General features: G+C 44.0%; 1 protein-coding gene across 2 annotated transcripts; it reads right to left on the bottom strand.

Moving 5' to 3' along the window:
* Positions 1–8657: 8657 nt before the first annotated feature.
* Positions 8658–17416, bottom strand: VGLL2 (vestigial like family member 2). 2 transcript variants are annotated; one of them, XM_074946924.1, is made up of 4 exons: positions 17131–17416; positions 13985–14285; positions 10226–10732; positions 8658–9352 (listed from the first exon to the last, which is right to left on the bottom strand). In XM_074946924.1, exons 1-4 carry the CDS (start codon positions 17245–17247, stop codon positions 9312–9314), a joined length of 966 nt encoding a protein of 321 aa, XP_074803025.1. In that variant the 5' UTR covers positions 17248–17416; the 3' UTR covers positions 8658–9311. The 2 variants fall into 2 exon arrangements, with proteins under 2 accessions (XP_074803025.1, XP_074803026.1); XM_074946925.1 differs by lacking the exon at positions 8658–9352 and adding an exon at positions 9474–9517.
* Positions 17417–27345: the final 9929 nt, after the last annotated feature.

The raw sequence follows: 27345 nt of genomic DNA, 5'->3' as shown, positions 1-27345 counted from the left end.
GAACAGCCAGCTCTCAGCAGACCACCAGCAAATGCTCTGTGGACTACCACAGGCTCAAAGACCAGTTCAGGAACCAGTGATTCTCTGGGTCTTTCCATCTGTAACCACTATCAAGAGTCTATAGAACATGAAATAAATGCTTTAAATGACAGAAATACAAGATCTTATTGGGTGACAAAGAGGTAAGACCCTATTCTGCAACTAATAACCCTGTGAGTAATCCTTACATCAGTAATCCCCTGGATTTCAATAGGCTGACTCATATAATTAAGGTTTATCTATGTGAATAAGGTTTGCAGGTTTGGGACCTCTGCGATTTAAAATTAGAGCTAAGACAAGCTAGTTATCACAAACTCTGAAGAGTGAACTTAAACAGATATAGAAAAGGACTTTTAAAGGCGATCTGCAAGTGGAAATTATTGTCTTTTGTCTTTTATTGCTTCTTTACAATGTATAAAGAAGAACTTTACATAAAAAGAAAAGGAGTACTTGTGGCACCTTAGAGACTAACCAATTTATTTGAGCATAAGCTTTCGTGAGCTACAGCTCACTTCATCGGATGCATAAAAGTGGAAAATGCAGTGAGGATGTTTTCATACACACAGACCATGAAAAAATGGGTGTTTATCACTTCAAAAGGTTTTCTCCCCCCACCCCACTCTCCTGCAGGTGGGGTGGGGGGAGAAAACGTTTTGAAGTGATAAACACCCATTTTTTCATGGTCTGTGTGTATGAAAACATCCTCACTGCATTTTCCACTTTTATGCATCCGATGAAGTGAGCTGTAGCTCATGAAAGCTTATGCTCAGATAAATTGGTTAATCTCTAAGGTGCCACAAGTCCTCCTTTTCTTTTTGCGAATACAGACTAACACGGCTGCTACTCTGAACCTGTCTTTACATAAAAGACTTTTGCTGTTTATTTTGGTTTATTTTTTACATTAGAAATTTACATCTTGTGTACTCAGGAAAATGCTATGATGACTGGTAAAATTATGACATCAGAAGAGACAAGAAACAAAGTGAGCAATTGAAAGGGGCAGAGGGTTTTTAGCTGGACTGGTTAAAACTCTTTGGTGGTGTTAGAAGTTATTTAACTCCAATGACTAGTGAGCATTATGGATAAAGGCTGCACCAGTTGTACTTCCTCCTGCCTTACATATCTCAACCATCCTGCCAGGCACCAGGGTGAGAGATTGGACAGCGGATGCTCCTTGGTAAATCCTCTCAGCCCCATCGTCTCTTAACTAACAAATAAAATATTTGCTTCTGAGAATCACAAGATGCTTCAAAACATGGGTAGTGGCACTATTTCTCCTGATTGGGAAAATGAGGCACAAAGGTTAAGAGACTTACTAAAGGTTACAGGGCAAAGCCCCTTGGTCCCTCAGGTGAAATTCTAGACCCATTGTACTCTATAGGACTTTTCCCATTGACTTCAGTGGGGGCAGGATTCCACCCTTTCTCTCCCATTCCCATGCTTCAACCATTTGCCACACTGATTCCTCTCTTATCTTGCCGCATATCCCCAGGCAGCATAGCTCTACTGAAGTCAATGGAGCAATGCCAAGCTACACTAACTGAAATCTAGCCCATTAATTTTTAAACTACACTGTGCAGGACAGGCAAACTTCCCTCCATTCCATACAAAACTGCTCTCACCTCAGTTCTATCACACTATAAAAGACAGTAATTATATAAGATAACATGTGGATGTGTTTACAATGGAACCTGTTAGCTGCTGTATCTCACTTTGGAGCGTGCGTGCCGGGCGGATTGTTCAAACGATCACAGTTCTATTTACAATGACAGCTGGCATGGCTACCTGACGTTGTATTTTAATGCTAATAAATTACCAGAACTCTGAGCTTCAAAGCCAAGTGATGATGCCACAATAGTGACATTATTCCCAGTGACATGACCGATTTTAGAGTGAAAAATAAGGCATTTTACAATGTGTTAACTATAGTTTTCTATTAAACTGGGGCTGAATGGGGGGAAAAGGGGAAAGCAGACTGTTGACACACTTGTTTTCTCTTACCCTTCTTATCAACAATTGGTTTGGGCCAAATTTTCAAAACAAGGTGGTGCATATTGTGCACATGCACACCTCACTCACATCTGAAGATATTCAATAGGTGTGCACACTGAGTGTGATCAGGTGCCGATTTAAGTCAGTGGGAGTTTTGCCATTGACTGAATGGAAAGACAGTCAAGCCCACAATGCTTAATTGGACACAAGCCTCAGCAAAATACCTGATTTGTGCATGTGCTCATTGGCTATTTTCATGCCTAGGTTAGGAGCCAACAATCACATGTGCAGAATGGCATATGCCTAATTCTGATAGTCTGACCCTCCACTTTTACATGCTGTTAGAGCCTAAAAATGTCCAAGGAATTTTTGACCCAAACCCTCAAGGGTATTCAGACACCTAACTCCTGGGTACCTATCTTTAGATGCTGGGGCTTTCTTTGTATTCCATCAGGTTTAATGCTAACAGAAAGGTGAGATAAGATTGTGTTCTACCCCGTTCACACCGCCATGCTCGAGGGGGTGTTAGTTTAAAAAAATATAAGGATGAACTGATCGATAGGTGCTGATCCTGCATCAGCCTGTGCAGAACTGCAACTTGATGGCCAGTAGGTGTGCAAATAGTCCCTCTTGTCTATGCCTGGAGGCAGCTGCTGGTAATAGACAAAGAAAAGAGTAAAGCTATCACCTGCTCAGCAAGAGATGCTTGTCTTTCTTAGAGGCGCTGCTGCCCCCACTCTTGGCCAGTGCAGAATTTGCCCTATAACTGTGAAAGATTAGTACCAATATCAAAGATGGAGAGGAAAAGGTACAAGTCAAAATAAATATACATCATTTTTTCAGGTTATCGTCAGCCAAATCTGCTCTCAGTGACACTGATATGAATTTGAAATTACTTCACTGACATCCAGTTATTTCAGATTGACATTGGAGTCAACGATAGCAGAATTTGCAACTAAAATAGTTAAATGAGTCAATGTCTGTGTATTACTAGCCATCCTATGGTTCAAATAAAGGATTTCCACTTCCCTTTTTGGGTAGCTCCTAATTTTTTCAAGTTTTTTCCTTCAGGCTGAAATTTCTCATGCTTGCGCCATTCCAGAGGTGAATTTCTGTGGGGAGGGGAGCATAACCAAATTCATTCAGCCCTCTTGTAGTAAATGTTATGTTACACACTTAAAACACATCCGTTTGAGGAACCATATGGACACAACTTGAGAGGGCAACAGCAAAGTGATTGGGACGGGTGGTGTTTTTGTTCTGTTTTTGTAGTGGGCCTCGCACAGGGGAGCCATACTCTATGACTAGGTCTCCTAGGCCAGTGATAGTCAGATCTCAGTGGTTCAGGAGCCAAATTAACGATAAACATTATCCAAAAGAGGCACAGTAGTGTGAATTAATTGGTTTTTTTACTATAGCACTGTTCATATTTAAACAGTATGATTGGGAAATATTTAGTTTATATATATATATTAGTCTCACACCGAATAAGTTGTTAACTTAGTGCAAGTTGACAACTTAATAGGTTAATAACATAGTAAAAGCATCCTGATTGGTTAATAACTTTGACTGAGTAATAATTAAATCACACAGTGTTTTACTATCATGTGCTGCAAAGAGCCGCAGGAAATACATTAAAGAGCCACTTGCAGCTTGCGAGCCACAGTCTGAATATCACAATCCGAGTATCCTCGGTGATACAGAAATACAAATAAATAATAAAAACATAAAAAGTAGCAGCACTGGGACAGAGTGCATACTTTTGGTGACATTGTTGAAGAAGGAAGTGTATACGCTGCTGTGTTTTTGAGGCACAAGAAACAAAAAATTGCAATCGATAAAATGGCTTTGCTGAAACTGTATTTTATTTCATCAGGCTCTGACTGAAGTCAGAAATTGGTCAGCATCACACTGAGGGCTGTGGAAACATGTGAGTTACTAGTACTTATGTATGTTTTAAAAACTTTAAAACTGAAGGTCTGGAAACCTCAACTTAAAAGCAAAAATAATTCAACGGCCTAGGGAATAAATACTGAAGGAAGGCAAAGGAAGACACACGCACACGCTCCCAGTACACTGTTAGCATTTTCTTATCAGAATTAGTTTTCAGACACCCTCTGCTTTGACTCTCTATGCTCTCACTGAAATGGAGGTCATGGCCAGTGACAACTGGAAGCTGTTCTTGGCGTCTCTCTTGCCTTTTTAGGTTATGAGGGTCTCTGTGTGTTTAGGATAATATGATTGACGGCTCCACTCCGGCCCCAATTAGCACCCTATAATTTATTAGCTTCTGCTTTCAGATTATGCGTTAACTTCACAAATATTTCAACCACGGAAACAGCAGCTATCGAGTGTCTCTTGCCTGATCCAGCTCACTGGGGTTGCAGTTAAATACAGGGAGAGAGCTGTGCAGGTCTGTCAAGCGAGAATAATCATTTGTGTCTGTGTGTGACTGGGATGGGCACAGCTCTTTAGGGCTTCACTGGTGGAAAAAGAGAGATGTTTCACTGGATTAGAAGTCAGTTAATGCTGGGGGGGGGGGGGGAGGCTGTAGGGGTGGGATTCAACCTGTTGGCTCTTCTGAAGAAGATTTGTGTTTGTCTAACTCTCCTACTTACATATATACCAGTGCTTCAGTTACATGCAAACAGCAACTATGCAAACGATAATGTCACCACTACTTTCATTCCTCTGCCCTAATTGCTGAAGTGTACAGCAAACATGAAAAATACCTCAAAGGAAACAGGGCCCCGTCACAGGATGTGGTACAAAGACCCGCACAAGGGCATCTAGCTCTCTGGATATTTATCCTGCTCTTCTCACTATAGGATCTGAGCAACTGAGAAATTCTAAAAGAAACACCCAGGTTCTCAGTTGTTCAGTACGTTGAGGCTGTAAATGCACTAAAGCAAAGGAAGACACAGACATCTATGAGAGAGAGCAATGGCTCCCGTCGAGTCAGCCCGCTGCTGGGTATGGCAATAGAGGACTAGACAACACAGGGTTTAGGCCATTTCGATCAATACTGTGCTCATACTCAATTGGGTCATGTGTGTGTTTGTGGTGGACACACCAATATTCCCTTCACTTTCTCCTGTAGGGACTTGGTGTGGATGTGACATATGCAGCATACCGCCGCTGGAGAAGGTGGGGGTACTCCCAATGGCATGCTAGGCCCTTGTCGATTTGCACTGTACCTTCTAGAGTTATAAAGCAGGAGCTGTATGCTTTGTGTGTTTTATTCACAGATAGGCTGTGGGTCACACCGAGAGCAAGTGATGGCTACTTTTCCAGATAGCTGAATTAACCCCATATATAATATTACAGATGGGTGCAAGCAGTTACATCCTCCCAGTTTTGGATGTGTTCTGACCGAGGAGGTTTAAGTAAAGCCTATTATTGTGCAGGAACCAAGGATACAACTTGGGTCCTGAGACTCATTGCACCGAATTCATGACCGCTGCTAGGATATATATTTCTGCCCACTCTTTTAGTCCTGTTCACCTTGCCCTGAAAAACAATAAACTATCTAAGAGACCCCTTCTCCAACCAACCAACTACACCCACAAACAGCCAGTCCCTCTCCCTGTCTAGCAGCAACTGCTCCTCTGGGTGGCAGGCCACAGCCACTGATCAGGACACCACAGCCCTCCAGAGGAGCTGGTTTGCTTCCCTGCAGAGCAAAAGAACATGTTAATTAGAAACTTGCCAGAAAGAGATGCATGAGAGAAGCCAGTAAGTGGTCACTGGTGTGTCCAAAAACATCCACTGCATTTCACTCCCTTCCAGACAGGGATCAATCTAAGCCCATGTTAGAACTCGTCATGGATTCTAAATAGAACTTCAAAGGAAAAGTGAGAGGGAACAGCAGCTCCTCCCAACCTAAGGTGGAGACGGGGAAGATAAGATTCCCCAGAGACAGGCCACACAGGCTTCACGTGAGGGGCAGAGGGATTATTCAGAATCTACTTCACTCGCCCCCTCCCCCGGGGTTTATATGAATAACCCACTAGGCAACAAGGATCTTTATGCTAATACAAACCCAATGTTAGGGTAAATCCTTTCAACTCTAAATTCAAGGGTAGCTGTGTGTGAACATCAATTGTTGTCTGCTTTGTTCTCAGACTCACCTCTGTTGGAGACAGCTCCCAGGAGCCCCTTTTAAAATTCCACCACCAAAACCAAAGCAGAGATTGGTGCAATTTTCTTGTTTTAAATGCAGTTCTCCCCCTCTCTGGATGCTGCTCAAGTATCCCTGCTGGGGACTAGTGTTAAGGCTGGAGCTGGTAAAAATATCCCTGAAGAGCAATTATTTTTGCTTTTGGCATGAACCAGGTTGTCCACAATTTTCATAAGAAAAAAGAAAAGGAAAAGTCCTTATTGAAGATACTCAGCATATAAACCCTCAAGCCCTTAAAAATTACATACATTGAACCCTGTTTTTACTTGCATTATACTCAGGATAAACTATTTGCAGGAAACAGTTTAAGTGAATTTAACTTATGTTTTGTTTCTGGAAATCTCTGTGAACAGGTTGTGGTTTGAATTAGTTTCTTGGTTATGCTCAGTTGTTCTGCAACCAGACATTGCAAACACCCTATGGGTTGTTCACAAAATGATTGCTGTGATTATTCTCTCTTCATGCCACTGCACTGGACTTAAGTAGGAAGTGATGGTGCCATAGTTACAGATTATCTGCAAACATTCATGCTTGTTCAATGAATTTGGTGTGCAAACAGTAGTGAAACAGCTTAAAAATGGCCATGAGAGAAATTATTGCTGTAGCATCGAGAGTCCCACTGTGCTAGGCACTGTATAAACACATCATAAAAAGAGAGTTTCTTCTCAGATCTTACAGTTTAAGACTCCAATCCTGCATGTGTTTAAGTTTATGCACTGCAAGTAGTTCCCCTGAGGTCAACGAATGACACACAGTGTATAAAGTTAAGCATGTCTTTTTGCAGGATCAGGGTTTATATCAATTTAGATTGTCATCTCTTTGGGGAAGTAGTTGTGGTGGGTTTTTTTACTTTATGTTTGTATAGTACCTAGCACAATGAGGCCCCCAGTTCTGATGTGGGGCCCATGGGTGCCACCACTGTACCAGCAATAAATAAGAACAGGAGCTCTTTGAGTACAAATACTTATACCAGTATTTACAGATTCTGTATTTGTGCAAACCTTATTGCAAATAAACTTTCAGTCTCCTGAATTAAAGTTCATGAATCATTGTTGTGAATGACAGTGAAGTGAATGGCTGGGTTTTACTTGCAAGAACATTCACAAATACAGTTTGGCTGAATTCACCCAGGCCTGCTCAGTATTAGTCTCGGGGGTGGGAAGTGGGGGCGAGGATAGGGAACAGGGGAGAAAATAAACATTCCCAATGAAGTGCACTTCATATTAGAGCTGGTTGAAATTTTTTGAATTTTCAAAATTTCAAAAAAGCAGCATTTTTGGACAAAATCCTACCCCCTGTACCTCCCAAAGTATCACTTTTTGACTAACTCTTCTTAATATGTGTTTTTTCCAAGAGCTGCTGCCTCTTTCTTATGTAGGATCCTGCAAACATTTTGGTTTAAGTGGTAAAATAAATTCCACAGTCTGCCTTTCTGCAGCCTGTCTGGGTCCTGGTTTACTGTAGACTAAGAGGAAAATTCTTGTGGGTGCCCTGGGCTAAAATAATCACCGTGCACCACCTTCTGCAAAGCACTAAGTGAAGACAGTCCTCAAATAAAGTGTTTCTCAAATCAATTTTCAGCCAGTGGTTATATCCAGTGCTTTCCTTAATTCTCATTACTAAGATTCCTATGCTCCTCCATAAATCTAGCTACATTATAGCCAGTGCTGAAGGGAAATCCAGAAGAAGCAAGATCCAATTCTCAGTGTCCCTGATCCAGCATGAGGAAGTTTTAGTTGACACTGATATGACTGTATAAGCGTTTTGAATTACAAGACTAACAGGAACTCCTGGGTTTTACAATCCCCTCTTTTCTCAGCTTTTTGAAGTGGGACATTTTGTTGCAGAACGACACCTTGCTTATTTTATATTCGTTCATCATACAAGGATACTGTAACCTATAACATATAGGGGCTAAGCACTATTGTATCCCCTTATCTTCTGTATTTGTCACACTTTCTTTTAAGACTCACATAAGAAAATATTTTGCAACATCAAGATTTCTGTTTAGCTTTAATACAAAGTAACTAAAATGGGTTGCTTTGTCCACGTTACAGGTGTTTTTTTCCCCCGTTCCACCCTAAAGTTTCCAGTTTGTGACATCACCCTATTTGTTTAGCTTTAATCCTTCACAAACACACATGCTGGGTGAAAGGAGACATCTTTAATATAGCTTTTCTACATTTAAAAACATCCCTTATTCCCACCCTCAAAAAAATTACTATTAAAGTGACAGAATGACAGCAACACACAGACAAAGAGAATATTAGAGGCAATGGATATCAATTGTCCACAATATGCCTTTCCTTCTGGTGTGCTCCAGTTGTTCCCCATGAAGGCTGTCAGGTTTATTTTTTTAAGGGTTTCTTCTTTCATCATAAAACATTCCTTGTAAAAAAAATTATATATATATATATATTATATATATATATATATATCTCCAATGCAATTGTTGTGCCAAACTCTGAGAAGTGCCACCTTGGTTGTCAAGTTTCTGGAGTTTGAACAGTTGTCCCTGGAACAGCTGCATTTCTGTAAGCCCAGGGCAGGTGGCCCAAGCTAGCCACTTGCCACTCATAACCCCAGGCTGAAAGATCTGTCCGGTTTTGTTAACAGTCCAAAAGTGTTCATGAGTTAAAATTTCCTTTCCTTTCATTTTTCTATAATGTAAAGTACAAATCCAGTTCAAAATCACTGAGTATCTTCCCAACCTGCTTTCAAGAAATAATTCTCATTGGCATAAAAAATATTCACACCACCACCAAAAAAACCCCACCTTTCCCTCCCCCTTCCTTAAGAAGGCCAGTGATTTCACATCACTGTCCACATAATTTAACTCTTTTTAAGCAGTCTGACCACAGTTCTGGGTGTGGAGTTAGTTTAAATAAAAGTGTCTTTGGCTCTTCTCTTTCAACAGAAGGAATTTTATCCTCCACAATATGTCTTAAGTATTGTATCTGAAATGCCAAGTACTGTAGTATGAAGTCCCATTGCCTTCCCGGTGTTCTTGTCCTTGAAATGCCTGACATAGATGCTGAGCCGTGGTGGGCTTGTCTGAAGGAAGAGAGGAAGGGGACTCAGGGGTCTTTGAGTCAGCAGATCAGCTCAGGAGAGATCCACCACAGAAGGAATAACGGCGAGCTGAAAACCAAGATCAGAAGCTGTTACAAACCCACTCGATTTCAGCTCTGAATGTCACCAATTCTACTAGGCAGAGATCTACTGGGGGAGAGCCCAGGGGAAGAAGAGGTGAAGGACAGGTCTAAAACCAGTACAGATCCTTGCTTTTATCCTGAGGCTGCAAACCTGAGAATGGAGAGAAGGGGAAAAAAGGGGGAAAGAAGAAAAACAGGTACAAGATGTTTAAGGACAGAGAAAGCCAAACGCCACTATTTCCTTGTGAGAGTGGAGAAGGGATCTAAAGTGAGGCTCCCCAGAATGAAAGGCAGTGGTGAAGCAAAGAGAAAAAAAACCAAACTAGGCCAGGGAAAAGTGTGGATCCCTGTTTTCTCTAAAGCTTAGAGGGATCATTCATTGTGGTCAGAATAACCATGTGCCCAGTACTGAGAAATGGTTCCCAGAGACCGTTTCCTATTTCTGTGTGCTCACCCTCCTAGAAACCAGGGCTATATCTGTCTCACCTTTCCAGTGAAAACATAGCTGCAAAAAGCGTCTCCTGAGCACCTGATCGCACATAAAAGACCAAATATCAGCTTTCCTGGGGGAGGGGAAACCGCTGCACTTTTCCCTGAGCAGAGCAATCGTGCTTCCCCTCACCCAGTGGAGAAGAGCGGCTGGGGGGGAAGGTGAAGCCTGGAAACATCTCCCTGGGGCCTGCAGGCGGCCTTCGCAGGAGAGCAGCTTGTGCTGGGGCCAGGCAGGGCCCTTAGGCAGCAGCCTTCCCGTTACGCCCAGGCGGGGCAGTCCGGAGCCTGCTCCCAACTCAAACCTCTCCTCGGCCCCGGAGAGCGCGGGATCAGACCCGGCACGAGCGCATCTGGCCGCGCCCCTTACCTGCGTCCACATTGAGGCCCAGGCCCTGGGCCATGTCCCCCGCCGGGCTGGGGAAAGGGCCCGGCGCCGCCCAGGCCGCGCTGGCGGGCTCGCTCTTGCCCAGCTCGCACTGGGGGCTGCCGGGCGCGGGCGCCGAGGCGGGCGGCAGGCGGTGCGGGCGGACCGAGGCGGCGGGCACCAGCAGCGGGCTGTAGCGGGGGTCGAAGTGGGCGCCGTAGACCTCGTGCATGGCGGCGGGCCGGGGGTAGGCGGAGGCCTGCGCGCCCAGGTAGGGGTGCGGGTGCGGGTGCGGGTGGTGCCAGGGCTCCGGCCCGCCCTGGTGCAGGTGGCCGTGCAGCGTGGCTGGCGAGTAGGGGTCGGCCCCGGCGAAGGGCAGCTCGCTGTGGCCGGCGGCGGCCAGGGGACTGCCCAGGCTGCTGCTCAGGGAGGCCGGGACTGAGGAGGGCTGGTACGCGCTGTTCCAGAAGGAAGCGGGGAAGCTGCGCTGGCTCATCGGGAAGGAGCCGTCTGGGGAGAGAAGGGAAGAGAGGGGGGGGAGTAGCGTGAACACAGAGAAACCTCCCCTTCTCTGTGCCCCCGGCACCCCAATCGATCTGCAAACGGGGCACCCCTGAATCGACCCCCACGGAGATCCCCAACAGACCCCCCCCAACTATCCAACAGACCCCAACAGCTCACGCACGCAATAAACCACCAGAGATCAACTTCCATAGAGCCCCTCCAGCTATCCATCCAACAGACCCCAACAGCTCACACACTCAGTAAATCAGAGATCAGATCCCCAAATAGACCCTCTCCAGATAACCATCCAATAGATCCCGAAACAGATCCCCCAGCCAACCATTCCAGTAGATCCCCAAGCAGATCCCCTCCAGCTAACCATCCAACAGATCCCCAGACAGCTCTCACACACTCAATCAGAGATTAATCTCCCTGTAGATCCTCAAACAGATCCTTCTCCGGCTAACCACCTACAGTTCTAACCAACTGCCTGTCAGATCTCTGCCTCCGACAGATCCAGGCCTCTGTTTCCTTGTGAGTTAAAACAATTGTGGCGTCCAAGTTTTTTGTGGTTCTTGGAAAAAGTCCTAGATCTATGGGATTCCTCCTCCCCCCCCCCCCCCGTAGATGAAACAAGTCACTTCTGTTCTGCATAGAATAATTCCCAGGGGAGGAGAATAAAGACCTTAATGATTTTTAGCAACATGTATATATTTTTACTTAGCATTTACATACTCAGCATATAAAGACATCTCTCCTCCCCATACTCTTTAGAGGCCGGCAGGTCTGGAATGAGGAGGCATTAGGAGTCAGGTCACTTGTTCTCTGAATGACCGTGGGCAATTCCCCCACCTGGAAAGTTGGGCTAATAATGCTTGCCTGTCTCAGAGGTGCGCTGCTAACATTTGTAATGCGTTTTGCAGGTCGCTTAGGACTGTAAGATCTTCAGGGCAGGGACTCCGTAGTTTATTTGCCAATCAAGCAATATGCAGGATGAAATAATATTTACCAATAGTGAAGACAGCAACGTTAAGTATTATTAATATGGTATGTTGTGTATGTATGTTGTGAATAAAATGTGCATTAAAGAAGTGTGAGCCAGAGGTAAGTTATCTCTGAATCCCTGGCAAGGATCCTTCAGCTGTATTCAGAGAGTGGGATGTAGCACACTACAGGCAACCCCAGCACGGAATATCTTTCATCCCTGCCAAATTTCAACTAGTATTTCATTTTTATAAACCACTGACAGAAATACACGGCGAGATTGGGAAATCTTGAAGCAGAGTCTTGGCTAGATTTATAACACAGAGGACTCAAGTCCTTCTCCCCAAGCAAATCTCCCACTGAAGTGAACAACTCACTGGCAATTTTACCAGTATACGGCATGGGCCAGGGTGCCTAAGAATTTGTAATTGTCATCAGGGTTTCAACCTTGTTATAAACCTAACCCGATCCAGTTTATCGTTTTGGACGCTAAAATACAGAATACCTGCTCTGAAGTAAAATATATTGTTAACGCAAGAAAACATTCAGAAGGTCTGGGATGGAATGCATTACTGGGAAATGCTACAAGCTTTATTCTTCTGGGGGTGGGGGGCGGGAGGGGGAAGTAAGTGGCCGCTGAAGCCTTACATTTAAAGTTAGCTATTGGCTTAGTCATGATCGCCTTCTCTCGCACGTGTTGCTGAGTATGCTGTAGAAAACAGTATCCTTCATAATGTGATTGCTCATGAATTTCCTCTCTGCGTGTCTGGTTCTTGTTTCCTTATAAACTCATAAAGCGCCCTTTAGTTAACTTTTTCATAAGCTGCACTGCGGGTTTCCCTCTTCCCCACATAGGACGGACGGGGAATAGGCACAAACTTGAAAGGTTTGGACGGATATCTTGAAGTCTTGCTATTCTGGATTTAAATAAGTTATTGTTTTTATTTATTTCCCCCCAGCCCCAAAAGATATGGCAATCTATTATATAGCTTGAGCTAGATCTATAGATAATATATAATCTATCTGGGGCGCTGGGACGGGAGCAGTGAAAATGTTTCTACATTAAAAAAAATCTTCTTATCAATGTACTAAACTAAAAACCAAGGGCCAGGTGGTGCTACCCGTTCTGAAATGCAATGGTATCCACCGGGACTTCTGCTTAAAGTCTTATGGTAAAAAATAAAATAAGAACGCATGGTAAAAATCAAATAAGACTAGTTCCTTGTGGGGAACCTCTGTGGTTTTCCAGTTCCTGCAGGTTGAATCACATAGTAATTTCGGGGCCATTGTTTAAATTCCCTACACCAATTTCAGCAACATTTTACAGTCAGTTGCATTTCAGTGTCATGGAAGGGAGGAGGGTGGGAGGGGGAGGCGTCGAGAGGCAACATACAAGAAGCTGATTCTTGGTAAAACAAGAAAATACGTCGCTATAATTGTACCTCGACTTAAGTTTTTCGGAGAAGCTAACATAACGCATTTAAGAGCTGGGATTGCTAACCAGGGCACAAAATTTTCGCGACCGAATTTGTACAACTCCTACGAGCACACATACAGATCAACGCTATTTTATCTGGACAGTCATTTCTCAGTCAGAGAGAGAGAGATTTATGAGCACCTACAACTCTTACGGACTTCAGTAGAATTTATAGGCTCTGCCCTCGCAAAAAAAAAAAATTACTCCTATTAAGCCTAAAACTAACCAATTTCAATTCCCACAGCTGGGAATATTCGTTGTATAGTTTACGTTACAAATGGTTTGCAAAACAAAACCATGGAATCCGATCCTGTTCCAATTTAATACAGGTTATTTGGGTATTTTTCTGTAAGGGAACAGCATATCTAACGCCATTTATTTCAGTTTTATTCCCAGCTGGTCAGGGAATTTTTCTTGGCAACTTCATTGCATTGTACCAGCCTCCCTCTCGCCCCGCTACCCCTCTGCTTGACATGGTTTCAGCGGCAAGAGCAGAAAACTTCCCATGGGTGGGCTAGCGCGGGCTGGTCGTTGGAGGAGACCCTTGGAGGGTCGTTTTCCCTTGGCTTTTTTATGGAATCATTTTTGCATTAGGAAAGTGCTGTTCCTGCCGGGGGGGAGGGGGTGGTCTCTGGAAGCCGGCGGGTGCAGGGCTCCTTTCGGGAGACCCAAATGCTGCAGGATGCCCTGAGCCTTTTTGCGAAAATCCTCTCGGTTGGGTTGGTGGAGGTTTTGTTCACGTCCCTTTTTAGCCAGGCATTATGGGAACCCCAATAGGAAGAGCCCCCCGTGCTCACCCCTCCAAGAGCTGGTGCTCCGTGACGGCTTGGCGCTGGCACTGCTGGGCGAGTAGCTGCTGGGCTGGCTAAGGGCCCGGCTGAAGTGCTCATCGACCACGGAGCTGATGTCCCCTTGGAAGTAGGTGAACAGGACGCACCGGGAGTTGATGTACTCGGCCTCGGGGGGGCGCTCCTTCTCGGGGCTGCAGTCTTCCTCCTTGATGCTGGCAGGGGCATGGCTGGAGAAGGAGCTGCTGCTGGTGCTGGCGCTGCTGGCGCTTTCCGGGGCTTCCTGCATTTTCGAGTAAAAGGCTAGTTTCTGTCAGGAAGGGGGGAAGAAAATAAACCCAGTCACGCAAAGCGGGGTAACGCGGTGCAGTGCCGTCAGATCCAGCTGGCGACGAACATGGGTCCGGGACCGCCTGCTAAATCCATGCCCGGCGTGGGCCATGCGGCATGGATACCGCGCATTACCCCCACCAGCCACGACATACCTTCCGAAGGAGTTCAGAGCAAACCCCCTATTCGCCCCCAAGAGCTTCCAGCAGCGATACGCAACAGGAGGGTTGCCTGAAGCCCGCTAGTTACCCCCTATCCCTGGATTTAGCCCCCTTGTTCCCACTCCTAGCGCTAGCGAAATGTCTGGAGAAGTAGCTGATTACGTGAGGCGTATATACATCGCACCGAAATGCATGGCATGTATGCGGACCTATGGAGGGGGAGAGACAGGCGATGCGGGAATGAAGCCTGCTTTGCAGTATAGACAGACGCCTCTCCAAGAAACTGCTAGGGGAAATTAACAAATGCAGAGAATCCAGGGGTGTATGTATCTCACCCGGAGACCAGAGGGAATAACCTTAAAACACAACACCACAGGAGCCGCGGGCAAATCCAACTTGGAGACTTTTTTGGATCTTGCGTTGGAAGGCAGAAGAATGAAGCGAGGTGGGAACGTGCATCGTTTCAATAAATGTAATTGTGCCAACCCAAGCCTGCCCGGTTACCCATAGAAAATCGTTTCTCATCTATTATATCTATATATAGAGAGAGGAAACATTAGAAATAAAAGGGTCGGCCCTGCTCTCAGTCAGATCCCCGCTGAAGTCAGTGGGCTCGCAGGAGTGTAACTGATGAAAAAAATGTTCCCAACGAGGGTCTTATAAATTATAACTGGAGAAAAAGATTGGCAGCTCAAATACAGTTCAGGGGGAAACCACGTACTTGGCAAGCAGGAGCAGAAAGAAACCCACGGTATTTCCTACAAGACTGGATTGTTTTCACTGGGTTCTTTTAAAAACTGGAATTCACTCGAAAGTGTGCTAAATGTTTTCCAAGTTTTTCTAGCGTGTCTGCAGCTGCTAAGGGCAGTTTCTTTAGACATGAATGATTGGATTCGGATATTGCAGACAGAGGGGCTTTCTCAGCTGGGACTCGGGTACAATGGAGAACTCATGGAAGATAAGGGTTACGGGGAGAAATGAAGGGAGGCCAAGGGAGGCTCCTTCTCGCTTCGTGCCACCTACTCCGGGCAGGACAGAGGCCTGTTTCAGCGTCCCTGGCCAAGACACGGGACACATTTCAGCATGTCACATCTTCATGGACACCACCTTTCAGCTTGGCTTCCAACGCAGCCATTGAATCTAATGAGTCCCCCTCATGTTAATGCTAAGAAAGAGAAGGGGGAAAATACCAGCTGTTATTTCTATCCGGTATTCTAGATCTCCTGCAGTAAGCTGCAGGTAAATCAGGAAGACGTGTGTAATATTCTGCCTGAACAAAGACGGATCAACTAAACCTTCCCTAGGCACGTGCAAGCAAAGCAGATTGAATGCATCGCCCGAGCGAGGGGCCCGATCCTGTCCTCAGGACTGCAAGCACAGCACCCCAGGACTCCATGGTGTCTGTCCGTGAGGGCAGAAAGGAGCCCTGGTGTTTTTTGGCCATTTTTTCGTTGGTGGGGATTTCCATTTTTGGAGAGAGGGAGGGAGAGAGGGGGAGAAGAAAGAAAGAAAGAAAGAAAGAAAGAAAGAAAGAAAGAAAGAAAGAAAGAAAGAAAGAAAGATGGTTGTTGAACAGGTGCAGTCCCCTTGTAAAGTGAGCTCGGAATCTCGGATCCTATCCGACACAATGAAATAGTCTATGGCTCGGGGTGAAAAGTTCCGTTTACAAGGCGGACTTCATTTGGAACGCAATCTCTCAGTGATTGGCAGTGTCATTGCATTGAAATACGGGGATTACTTGACACGAATGATAATCTGGCCCGTGCAGAACTAGCCAGCAACAGTTTATTTACAAGCACTACCACGCCCACGTTTGTTTTTCTAAATAAACTAACCCCGCGGTTTACAATTTGGAAGGAATTGATTTAACGTTGCGCTAAAAGCTGAGGCCGGTTGGTTTGGAAAAGAAAATTGCTTGCCTTCTTCCCCCGACACACTTTTTTTTGATTTAGTTGAAACAGGAGCAAAGACACAGAGTGTACAACCCGACGTGAAATCGTGCAGCGTCACCTGCGACCTAACACCTTTTGCCTCCAACAAACTAAACGGAAACCTTCCCCACTCCAAGTGTTCTCAGCTTCCTCCACAACCAGCTATAGGACCCTGACAGTTTAATAATCCGTACAGCCCCTCCCTCCACGCTTCAGTGTGCAGAACCCTCACAGCAGACACATCTCTGTAACAAAACCACACCCGCCCCACTAGAAGCAGAACCTGTACGATAACATGGCTGTCGAAAGTGACATGTGGCAAAGTCTTCTTCTAATTACAGTTGCTTCGATTGCAGTGACCACGCTGAGCCGGAATGGATACAGTTACCCCCCCTGCAACTTCCAATGAGCATTTACATGTCAACACACCACACCGACACAGCGAGCAATGCAAGGTCAACGAACAAGAAGGGACGCCGATTCCTTCTTTACACGAAGTTTGGTGAGTTACGTTTACTCACCCTGCAACGATGGCCCATGAATCTAAAACGCGACACGGGATACAAACGGTGTTGAGACCAGCATACAGCTACGCGGCGTGGGATGCTGCTCGGGGTCAGAACAGTTTAAGTTCCCAGGAAGCTCGGTCTGGTTTGGCCTTGCCACAGAGAGGCTTCTCCCAGAGGACACCCCTCCCTCTCTGGCTCTCTCCGCCCAGGTGCCCCACACATACCTGGTGATAAGGACTATAGGCTGCTGCAAAGTAAGGCTGGGGAGGACCATAGACTTGGTACATAACATCCAAACAGCTCATGGCTAAAGGCAGCTGCGAATTGATTTTTTGGATCATCAACTCTTGTTCTGCAAAGTGAAGTGATGCTTCATGGGTGTCTCCTGGGGGTGAGAGTCACTGGTCATTGGCAGGGCGAGTGAGGGGATGAGGTGACCCCCCCCTTCCCCTCCCAGAGCTGTCGCTCTTGTCCAGTAATAAAACTCCAGCAAATGAGCTCGGGGCAAAGAGGCTCGCCGGGCTCCAGCCGGGAGGCATTTAAACCCCATGCCCCGCGTCAGGCGAGGGGCGGGGAGCCAGGGACCAATGGGAGGGCGAGCTCCCGCGTGGTGACTGCAGGACTCTGGCTGGTCCTCTTGGTCTCCCTCTGGTCCTGGCTCGCTGCGGGGCTGCCCCGGACTCTCCCCAGCCTGGGGCTGGGTTTACAGGGGCAGCTCTGCCCCTCAGCTCCCAGCCGCCCGAGGAATATGGGGCGGCGCCGGGACAGCTGGCGTTGGAGCAGCCCCGAAGCCAGGAGGGCAGCAGCCAGCACGATCGCAGCCCCGGGGGGCTCAGCCCGGGCCTGCGGCTCCCCCAGCCCAGCTGTTCGCAAGCAGCCCCTTCTCCCACGGGGATGGGGTGGCGGGAGCGACCCCTGCAGCAGGGATCCGCCCGGGGCTTTGAGGGCAGGTCCCGCGCTCCTGGGCGCCGCTGACACTGCAGAGGAAATCAAGCTGCAAAGCGAGGCGGGGCGCAGGCTTTCGGAGCCAGAGGAGCTTTAAGGCAGGATGCTGCGCGCCGGCCGGGGTGTGTTTGTTGGATTGGGGGGGGATGCACCCCCCGCGGCTCCGGAGAGCAGGAGGAGGCAGGCCGGGGGAGGAAAGACATCGCCCAGTCAGGTTCCAGCCCAAGCTGACGGGGCAGGGAACTGATTTTTAGCCGTTTCCTGCTGCAATGAAAATTGTGTAAAATATGACAAAACAGTGCGTAGCCCAGATAATGGGCAAGGGAAATACCCTCCTCAAACTACCCCTGTCTGTGACACCCCTCCCCAGACTGCTCCTGATTGTGACACACAAACAAAATACTCCCCAAATTGCCCCTGACTGTGTCCCTCCCCTCCAACTGCTCCTGATTGCAACAGATGCATCTTTCTCAAATTGTCCTGATCACTCATCACACTCTCTCACACCCACTGTCCTCAAACTATTCCTGCTTGTGACAACCCCTCCTCTTTCACCTGCTTCTGAGGAACTCTGAATGTTCTTACTGGAAAAAAGGACATTTTCTTATTCCTAATGAGCGTCTCTCCAGAGGTGGTAGCACGGATGGAAGCTGTGGTGTAGGCAGGCCTCAGATGTTGTGACCAGTGGTAAAAATGCCTGAGTCCTGCCTAGACTATAGTGCACTGGTGCACCTGTATCTTTTGGGAATTATGGTACTCGCATCAGTAGAGCTATACTTGTGCGACAGCAATAGTGGGAGATTTTCAGAAAAAAACTCAGCGTAGACAAGGCCTAGTTTCAGTTGTGGTTCATATCTTTTTGTCCTAATGCAGATAACCAAGCTAGATGGATCTATGTCCTGTGTCAGTTTCATTCTTCCTGCATTGCATCCCCACCCCTATTCTCACTTTGCAGACCTGCAATCAGAAAATAAACTCTTTTGTTAACTCCATCCTTGATTTTTCCATTCCATCATCATTCAGCAGGAACACTGAATCCTTTCCTCTCATCTACACTTCTAGTTAGTCTTGCTGTGTGCTCTATTCTGTGATGACTGTCCCGCCCACCACCTTGACTCTTATCGTTTGTGTGTCTCTCTTCCCAAATATCTGTTTGTTTTTCCAGTTTTCTCTTCTTTTTTTAAAAAAAATCCCTGATTGCTCTTCCTTTACTCATATTTTGGTTTGGTCATGTAGTTTAAACCATCACTGAATCGTCTGCCACATAATTTGTCCCTCCCTTTGTGGAACTGTTCCTGTTTTTTATTTGCTGGAAGTCATCCTCTGATCTTGATCCTTCTAGTTTTAAGTTTGTTTCTAACCATTTTCTTTGTAAATAATTTGGGACTGAAATGTTTCATTCCACATGTTTTAACTAAAGAAAAATAATATCAAATCAAAAGAAGAACAGAGTCAGACTCACACTCTTAGGATACTTAGGAATTTGGATAGTTTCAACCACAAAATCAGACATTTGTTAATTTAAAGATGACTGAAACAACAACCAAAGGACTGGATCAGCAAAGAGGGGAAAGGGTTAATCTTCATACAGGAAGGGTGAAACCTTCCAATAATACTAAAAAATTCTAAATTCCAGCAAAGATGATACCTATAAATTTAATATTATTTAAAGGGGAGAGCAAAAAGAATAGTCCAGATCCTCCACTGGTGTAAACAAGTGTAGCTGCATTGGCTTTAAGTTGAAGACTATGTACATTTACATTTCATAACTATTAACCTGAAGAATGGAAGATAACAACTGTTGGTTACTACTCATCTGATGGGGAAATGAATCTATGATGCAGAAGTGAATGATACCATATCTCATTCTCAATCCCCTGAAACATCCAGTCGTCTAGAATAGTTCATATTGTGGTTTGTGAAAAGAGATGAACTTTTAGCGGCTTCTCAAGCATATGAAATCAATCAAAAAGTAGAATTCCACACCTGGGAAAATAAGAAAAAATATTATGTAGATCTTACCAAACATTCACAAAATTATGACAAATTTGCACATATTAACTAAAAAGAATGGAAACTTTGTATTTAAAAATGTTTGGCATTTTCAAAGTGAATTTTATCACCAAACATTGATAGCTGAAAAATGTATATTTGTCAATTTTGCTACAAATGATTTTATCCAGTTCCAAGTGACAGGAACTGTTCTGACAGCCAACCCCCAGCTAAAATCACATTAAAGACAGTTATATCTAAATTTTTTGACTATGACCCTTTACAATTATTCAATTATGCTAATTTTACTTCTTCCCTTTGTTCCATTAAGGACCAATATATTCCATACTTGGGAATAAAATTAACACTAAAGGGCTCAGTAGCCAGAGCACAGGCCTGGGAGTCAAAAGACTGGGAAGGATTTATTCCAGGGTAAACCACTGAATTTTTGTGTGACCTTGGGCAAGTTACTTTATCTCTCTGCTCCCTAGTTTCCCCATCGATAAAATAGCTGTAGATGTGTATGATAGGTGGCCGTGGGAGCAGAAAAGAAGGATTGATGGCATTAGACCCTTTAAAAAAGAGTGCATAGGTTCTCTCACTCGTTATCATTTTATTTCTTGGGTGTGGAAGGGGTTGTAGGGGTTTCACTTCCATGATAGCCCTTGTGCTGGAGGGAGGTAATCTTTGGGATGCACAGTCCCTCTGTGGCTGTCTTTCAAAATACTTCTGTCAACAAGGGAAAGCCCCTCTGTTCTCTGCATTAGGATGTTGCAAGCATGATTATAATAGTGTTATATCTTCGACACAGATATCCCATTCTGACACCTGCATTGCCTCTGCACTGAGTGGTAGCAAATGTCCAGGGCCTTGCATGTTGGCTTTCCAAAGAAGGAGAAATCAGTGATGCCGAGTCTGGGTATATTCTAAGCGTTACTTGGTTTATTTACATAAGTACACCAGGTCTGAAACAGCGATGGTTAAACAGCATGCAAGGCAAGCCTTTCTTTCAGGAATCCCAGCCCAACACCAATGTCCATTTCCCAGAGAGCAACTCTGCCTCAAGAATTGACTGTAATAAGACAACAAACTCTCCTGCTGCTCATACAGCTTCCTCTGCAAGGACTACTGCCTCTACACCAGTGCTTCTCAAACTTTTGTACTGGTGACCCCTTTCACATAGCAAGCCTCTGAGTGTGAATTAAAAACACTCTTTTATATATTTAGCACCATTGTAAATGCTGGAGGCAAAGTAGGGTATGGGGTGGAGGCTGACAGCTCGCAACCCCCCATGTAATAACCTCGTGACCCCTTGAATGGTACCAATCTCCAGTTTGAGAATCCCTGCTCTACACAGAGATTATTGATGAAAACATTAAATAGCATCGTGCCTACTACTGATCCCTGCAGAACCCCACTAGAGACACTTCTATTCACTATCTATTCACTATCTATTCACTATTCTATCCACTGATGATCACTTTTTGAGATCTGTCAGTTAACTAGTTCTTTGTCCATTTCACATGTGCTTTATTGAAATAGTATAGTGTTAATTTTTTTCAATGGGCTTTCCATTTTTGCATGGTGTTTATTTTCTAAAGTCCCAATATGTTTAAGCATGTGCTTAATTTGAAGTGTGTGAGTAGTGATATTGAAGTTAAATGGACTACTCATGTGTTTAAATTCGCTTTGCTGGATTGGGGTCTAATCCACTGAACCCAATCCTGATGACAGGAATAAAGATCAATATTACTATCATTCTACTCTCCCATCTCAATAAGCATTGCATGCAGTTCTCCTGGAAGCTGTTTCTACAACTTTTTTTTTTAAGGCTTTGGCAAATGTTATCATTGTGTTCCTGGGGCACTTTTTTAGATTCACTCTCTGAATATATCTGGATTCAGAAAGGACTTCAGACTCAAGGACTGTTAGTGTGGCACCATTCATGATCACTAAATTAATTGAAATGAAAGCTAAAATGCAGCGTGGTCAAGTAGAATGCTGAGGAGGTCTCTTACTGGCTCTGTTGTCTCCTCCAGTGTTCTAAGGGTCTGAACTTGTTTTTTGTTTATTTGATTTTACTTTAGTTTCAGAAACAATGTATGGTTAAGTCACATCTTTCCATTAAGTGCATATGTTCTTGTTATAGGAACAATGAATCTAGTCATTAACAGTTAGCTTCATACTAATCACACACCATATTGTTTGGTGCACATGTTTGTATATGTGACATGTCTACTCTAGTGCTACACTATTAAGCAGCTGGAATGTACGTGCTGAGTTTTACTCAATGATGTATTTAAACTGAGAGATACAGCCTGGAACTAAATGCAGCACCTGGTGCATGTCAATCACTTTCCCCATCCAATCCTAACAGAGCATGTCTGTTAGTGGGCTGGATGGATCACCTGTCTCTCCTCTACTGATTGTGGCAGATGAAGAAATCATTCTGCAGTCTTGGAAGAAAAAGCTAGGGTTGTCATGAGGGAATATATAAACATGTGTGAGAACACATTGAATATAAAGCTTGAACCTGCACCAATAAACCTTATGGAATTTTTTCCATTGACTTTAATAGGAACAGATTTAAACCCTTAGCTCCTATACATACAGCTGGCCACTCTTTCCAGATTACTAAGCCACATTCAGATCTGATTTAAACTGATGTGCATCTTTATTGACTTCAGTGAAATAACACAGGCATGAATTTGGCACATTATCTCATACATACACAGAACGTTTATGGATTGTCAGATATTTTCATTGTCAGATAGAGGGGACTTTAAGGTCAAATGTTTTAATAACTATGACACCTATACCAGTAAGTGCAAAAATATTGTCTGTTTTCTTTCCTTTTTTATTGCTGTAATGGAAAAAGTACAACACAAAACTGTAGTGGGTCACATGCAGTAACCATGTAATGAATGCACCAGATCCCATGCAGTGCCAACATAGTGCATGCACCAGATCCCATTATGTTATATTATATTATAACAGGCCCATAGAGCTGGATGAATATTATGAACAAAATATGCACAAGCATTTAATCAAATTATGAATTATTTTCCAATTTGATCATGTTCACAACACTTCTGAAATACTTTAGTGTGAGCAGTCAGATGAGGGGCTTTTTTGTATGGATACTTGGCTCTGACCCTGGCCTCTGACTTCTGACCCTGACTCTGGCTTCACCCTTGGCTCTGCCATTTGGCCTCTGACCTTGGCTGTGACCCTCAGCTTCAATTTCTGGTTCTGACTCAGGTTTGATGCCTGGCTCTGGTAACTGGCAATTGACTCTGGTACTGACCCTAGGTTTTGTTCCCCAACCTGGATGCCTGCTTTGCCCCTTATATCTGACTCCTGCTCTGACTACTAGGCAAGATTGCCTACATCCTGATCCATCACAGCAGGGATAAACTGGAGAGTGAGAAAGTGAGTGACTTAATGTAAGGAAACAATAAGATAATTATAAGAAAACACAAATAGGTAAGTTGTATGGACTTCCCTCCCTCCCCAGAACTTCAGGGTAATATTGACAATATGAAGTTAGCCTGGGAAAAGGAAATGAGCCAGCAAATCTCTCCAGAGCATTGGAAGGATATACTATAGGGCTGTCAAGCAATTAAAAAAATTAATCGCAATTAATCACATGATTAAAAATATTAATTAAGATTAATTGCGCTGTTAAACAACAATAGAATACCATCTATTTTAAATATTTTTGGATGTTTACTACATTTCCAAATATATTAATTTCAGTTACAACACAGACTACAAAGTGCACAGTGCTGACTTTATATTTATTTTTGATTACAAATATGTACACTGTAAAAAAAATGTATTTTTCAATTCACCTCATACAAGTACCTTACTGTAAGCTCCTTATCATGAAAGTTGAACTTACAAATGTAGAATTATGTACAAAAAAACTGCATTCAAAAATAAAACAATGTAAAACTTTGAAGCCTAAAAGTCCACTCAGTCCCACTTCTTGGTCATCTAATCACGCAGACAAACAAGGTTGATTACAATTTGCAGGAGCTAATGCTGCCTACTTTTTGTTTGCAATGTCACCTGAAAGTGAGAACAAGCATTTGCATGGCACTGTTGTAGCTGGCGTTGGAAGATATTTACGTGCCAGATGCGCTAAAGATTCATATGTCCCTTCATGCTTCAACCACCATTACAGAGGACATGTTTCTGTGCTGATGATGGGTTCTGCTTGATAACAATTAAAAGCAGTGCGGACTGATGCATGTTCATTTTCATCATCTGAGTCAGATGCCACCAGCAGAAGACTGATTTTCTTTTTTGGTGGTATGGGTTCTGTAGTTTCCACCTCAGAGTGTTGCTCTTTTAAGACTTCTAAAAGCATGCACCACACATCGTCCCTCTCAGATTTTGGACGCCACTTCAGATTCTTAAACCTTGAGTCGAGTGCTGTAACTATCTTTAGAAATCTCACATTGGTACCTTTTTTGAGTTTTGTCAAATCTGCTGTGAAAGTGTCCTCAAAATGAACATGTGCTGGGTCATCATCCGAGACTGCGATAACATGAAATATATGGCAGAATGTGGGTAAAAGAGCAGGAGACATACAAGTCTCCCCCTTAGGAGTACAGTCACAAATTTAATTGACACATTATTTTTTTAATGAGCATCATCAGCATAGAAGCATGTCCTCTGGAATGGTGGCCGAAGCATGAAGGGGCATATGAATGTTTAGCATAGCTGGCATTTAAATACCTTGCAACGCCAGCTACAAAACTGCCATGCGAACGCCTGTTCTCACTTTCAGGTGACATTGTAAACAAGAAGCAGGCAGCACTATCTCCCGTCAATGTAAACAAACTTGTTTGTCTTAGTGATTGGCAGAATAATAAGTAGGACTGAATGGACTGGTAGGCTCTAAAGTTTTACACTGTTTTGTTTTTGAGTGCACTTATGTAACCAAAGAAAATCTGCATTTGTAAGTTACACTTTCACGATAAAGAGATCGCACTTCAGTACTTGTATGAGGTGAATTGAAAAATACTATTTCTTTTGTTTATCATTTTTACAGTGCAAATATTTGTAATAAAAATAATAATATAAAGTGAGCACTGTGCACTTTGTATTCTGTGTTGTAATTGAAATCAATACTGAAAATGTAGAAAAACATCAAAAGATATTTAATTAATTTCAATTGGTATTCAATTGTTATAAGTGCGATTAATTGTGATAAATTTTTTTAACCGCGATTAATTTTTTTGCGTTAATTACGTGAGTTGACTGTGATTAATTGACAGCCTTAATATAATACTATCCATTATGAACAGTACATGTTTCCCTTCATGGAGGACTTGATCCATTGTTCAATTAAATCAGTCTTTCGATTGACTGACTTCAGTGGGCTTTGGTCTAGGCCTGGAGAGAATGCCAGTGGAAAATGATGGGTAAATATTTTTACACACTAGACTTGCAAAATAAAATAGATAGAAATTTCATAAGAAAATACTGGAGAGGGTGCCATGGGATAGTGAAACATCTTTTTATCGTCTGGGTTTGTCCTAAATTGTATAGCTTCTGGTCACTGATGTGATTTCAGACAGACGTCCCCCTAAATTCCTCCTACTATGGAGTTAGGAAAATATCCTAATTTACTGAAATTACACAAAGGTCAACAAATTCTGTTTAAAATGTTTGTGACTTCAGACAGTAAAATCACCTAGTCGCTATGCTTGTAGAACTAAATGCTATCTATGGAAATGTGGTTGACAAGAAAAAACAAATAAGAATAAAGAGGAATAGAAGGAGTTACCTCCTGAAGATGAATAGCTGAGCTATTTGAGGAAAGATGGGTCAAATAGGACAAAAGGATAAAGAAAATGTCATTGATATAATTTTTATATTAGCATTTGTACTTACTGTAACTCAACCTATACAGCCTCAGCTCTGCTGTACTTATTTTTATATTTGTCACCTTCATTTAATACGTATGTATGAAAACAATGTGCACTATAAGCCACTGTGGTTATTTTGTAACAAAATGTTAGAAACTAAAAAATGGTCTGATTTTCTTCTCACTTATATTGGCCTGTCAGAGTTGCTGCCTCCAGGGCGCTCCCTTTTGGCCACAGGGTAGCCCAGCAAACAGGCTCCTGTCTCAGTTTTCTTCTTCCAGAGGACCCAGTAACTCCATGCAAGCTTTCTGAATGTAAATAAACCTTTGTGGGGTTAATTTATTACAGAAGTCCCCCAACCATAACCCAGAATTCCTCAGCACAGTCCAAACAGTACTTCAAATCCCAACAGTCTGATGCAGCAAGTACAGCTCCAGCATCTCCCACCCACTAAGTGTCTCAGATACAGCTCTGACATCTCTCACCATGACTCACCTCTCAGGTATGGCTCAGGGTTTCTTACCGCACCTCACCCCAGCCACTTTACCTGGGGTGCTTCTCTTCTCTGTTTCCTTCTCTGGTATGGTTGTAGTTCTCACTCAGTATCATGCCCTCCATCATTCCCCAGACTTCAGCCCACCCTGCCCTCTGGCTTCAATTCTCTGGCTTAGACCCAGCAGGCATCTCCCTCTGTTGCTCTCAGCCTTCAGCCCTCTGCCCATGGTTTACTGGCCTGGGGAAGTTTGTAGGTGACCCTCCATTGACTTCCTATGTTCTGCTTTCACCAGCCTGATCTGGCTTCACCGCCCAGCTAGAACTCTCACCACTCCCTCCTTTAGTGGCATCCCACCCATGAAGCTCTCAGCCCAGCTCTGCTCTCCTTTTCTAGATGTCCTCAGCCCTTTTCTCTCCCTCTAATAACTCTGGCTCCTGAACTCTCCCAAGCCTTGGGGCTCTCTCTCATTTATTACTTCCATGAGCAGCCTTGCCTTCCTCATTACTGAAAACCAGGACAGGAACAGGAAAGCTGGGCCCAATTTCATTTACAGTGGTGTTACTTCATTTACTTCACTGGACTTACTCCTGGTTTACAGTGGTGCAAGTGAAAGGAGAATCAGGCCCATAGCACATAAAATCGATCAGCTTGAGCAGCAGCTGGGTTTCTGCACCAGCAATTTCAGCTTATGCTGTTTAAGTTCTGTACCCTGTGCTGTTGCTTGCCTATGAGAAGCAATAAAGGCAACATTGTGGCTATCTCCAGCGTCCCTTCAGCCTCCTATTCCAGATATATTCTTCTCCCTCCTCCTTTGGCCTCTGTTCAGGGAACAGAAAAATATCATATAAATTAGGTGGCCAATCCCATATGTGGAATACTGAACCATGACTATCAAACTTGGGATACAGTTTGTATACTATTCATCAGCTGATATGTACTCTGAATTATTTGTCAAAGAATCGCCAGTAACAAACACATCTGTAAAAAATTGTGATTGTGTGCTGGATGATTCATGAACAGAGAAAGGGGTAAATGTCCTGGACAATTGTTCACAATTAATTGTGTCCCACATCTTTCAGAATGGAAGTGTAATGTGCACCAAATCCTGTACAGTGGAAATGTAA

This window comes from Natator depressus, chromosome 3, assembly GCF_965152275.1.
Source record: "Natator depressus isolate rNatDep1 chromosome 3, rNatDep2.hap1, whole genome shotgun sequence".
In the NCBI taxonomy this organism is placed as follows: domain Eukaryota; kingdom Metazoa; phylum Chordata; order Testudines; family Cheloniidae; genus Natator; species Natator depressus.
Note: the sequence above shows the minus strand (reverse complement) of the source record. Positions and strands in the feature narration are given on the sequence as shown.

Bases quoted from the DNA above. Each gene is read 5' to 3' on its own strand.
- VGLL2 (XM_074946925.1), bottom strand. From the start codon at position 17,247: ATGATCCAAAAAATCAATTCGCAGCTGCCTTTAGCCATGAGCTGTTTG. The intron at 10,733-13,984 runs GTGAGCACGGGG...TTCTCTCCCCAG, and splicing joins GAGCACCAGCTCTTGGAGGG to ACGGCTCCTTCCCGATGAGC. The intron at 9,518-10,225 runs GTAAGGGGCGCG...CTCCATTCTCAG, and splicing joins GGGCCTCAATGTGGACGCAG to GTTTGCAGCCTCAGGATAAA.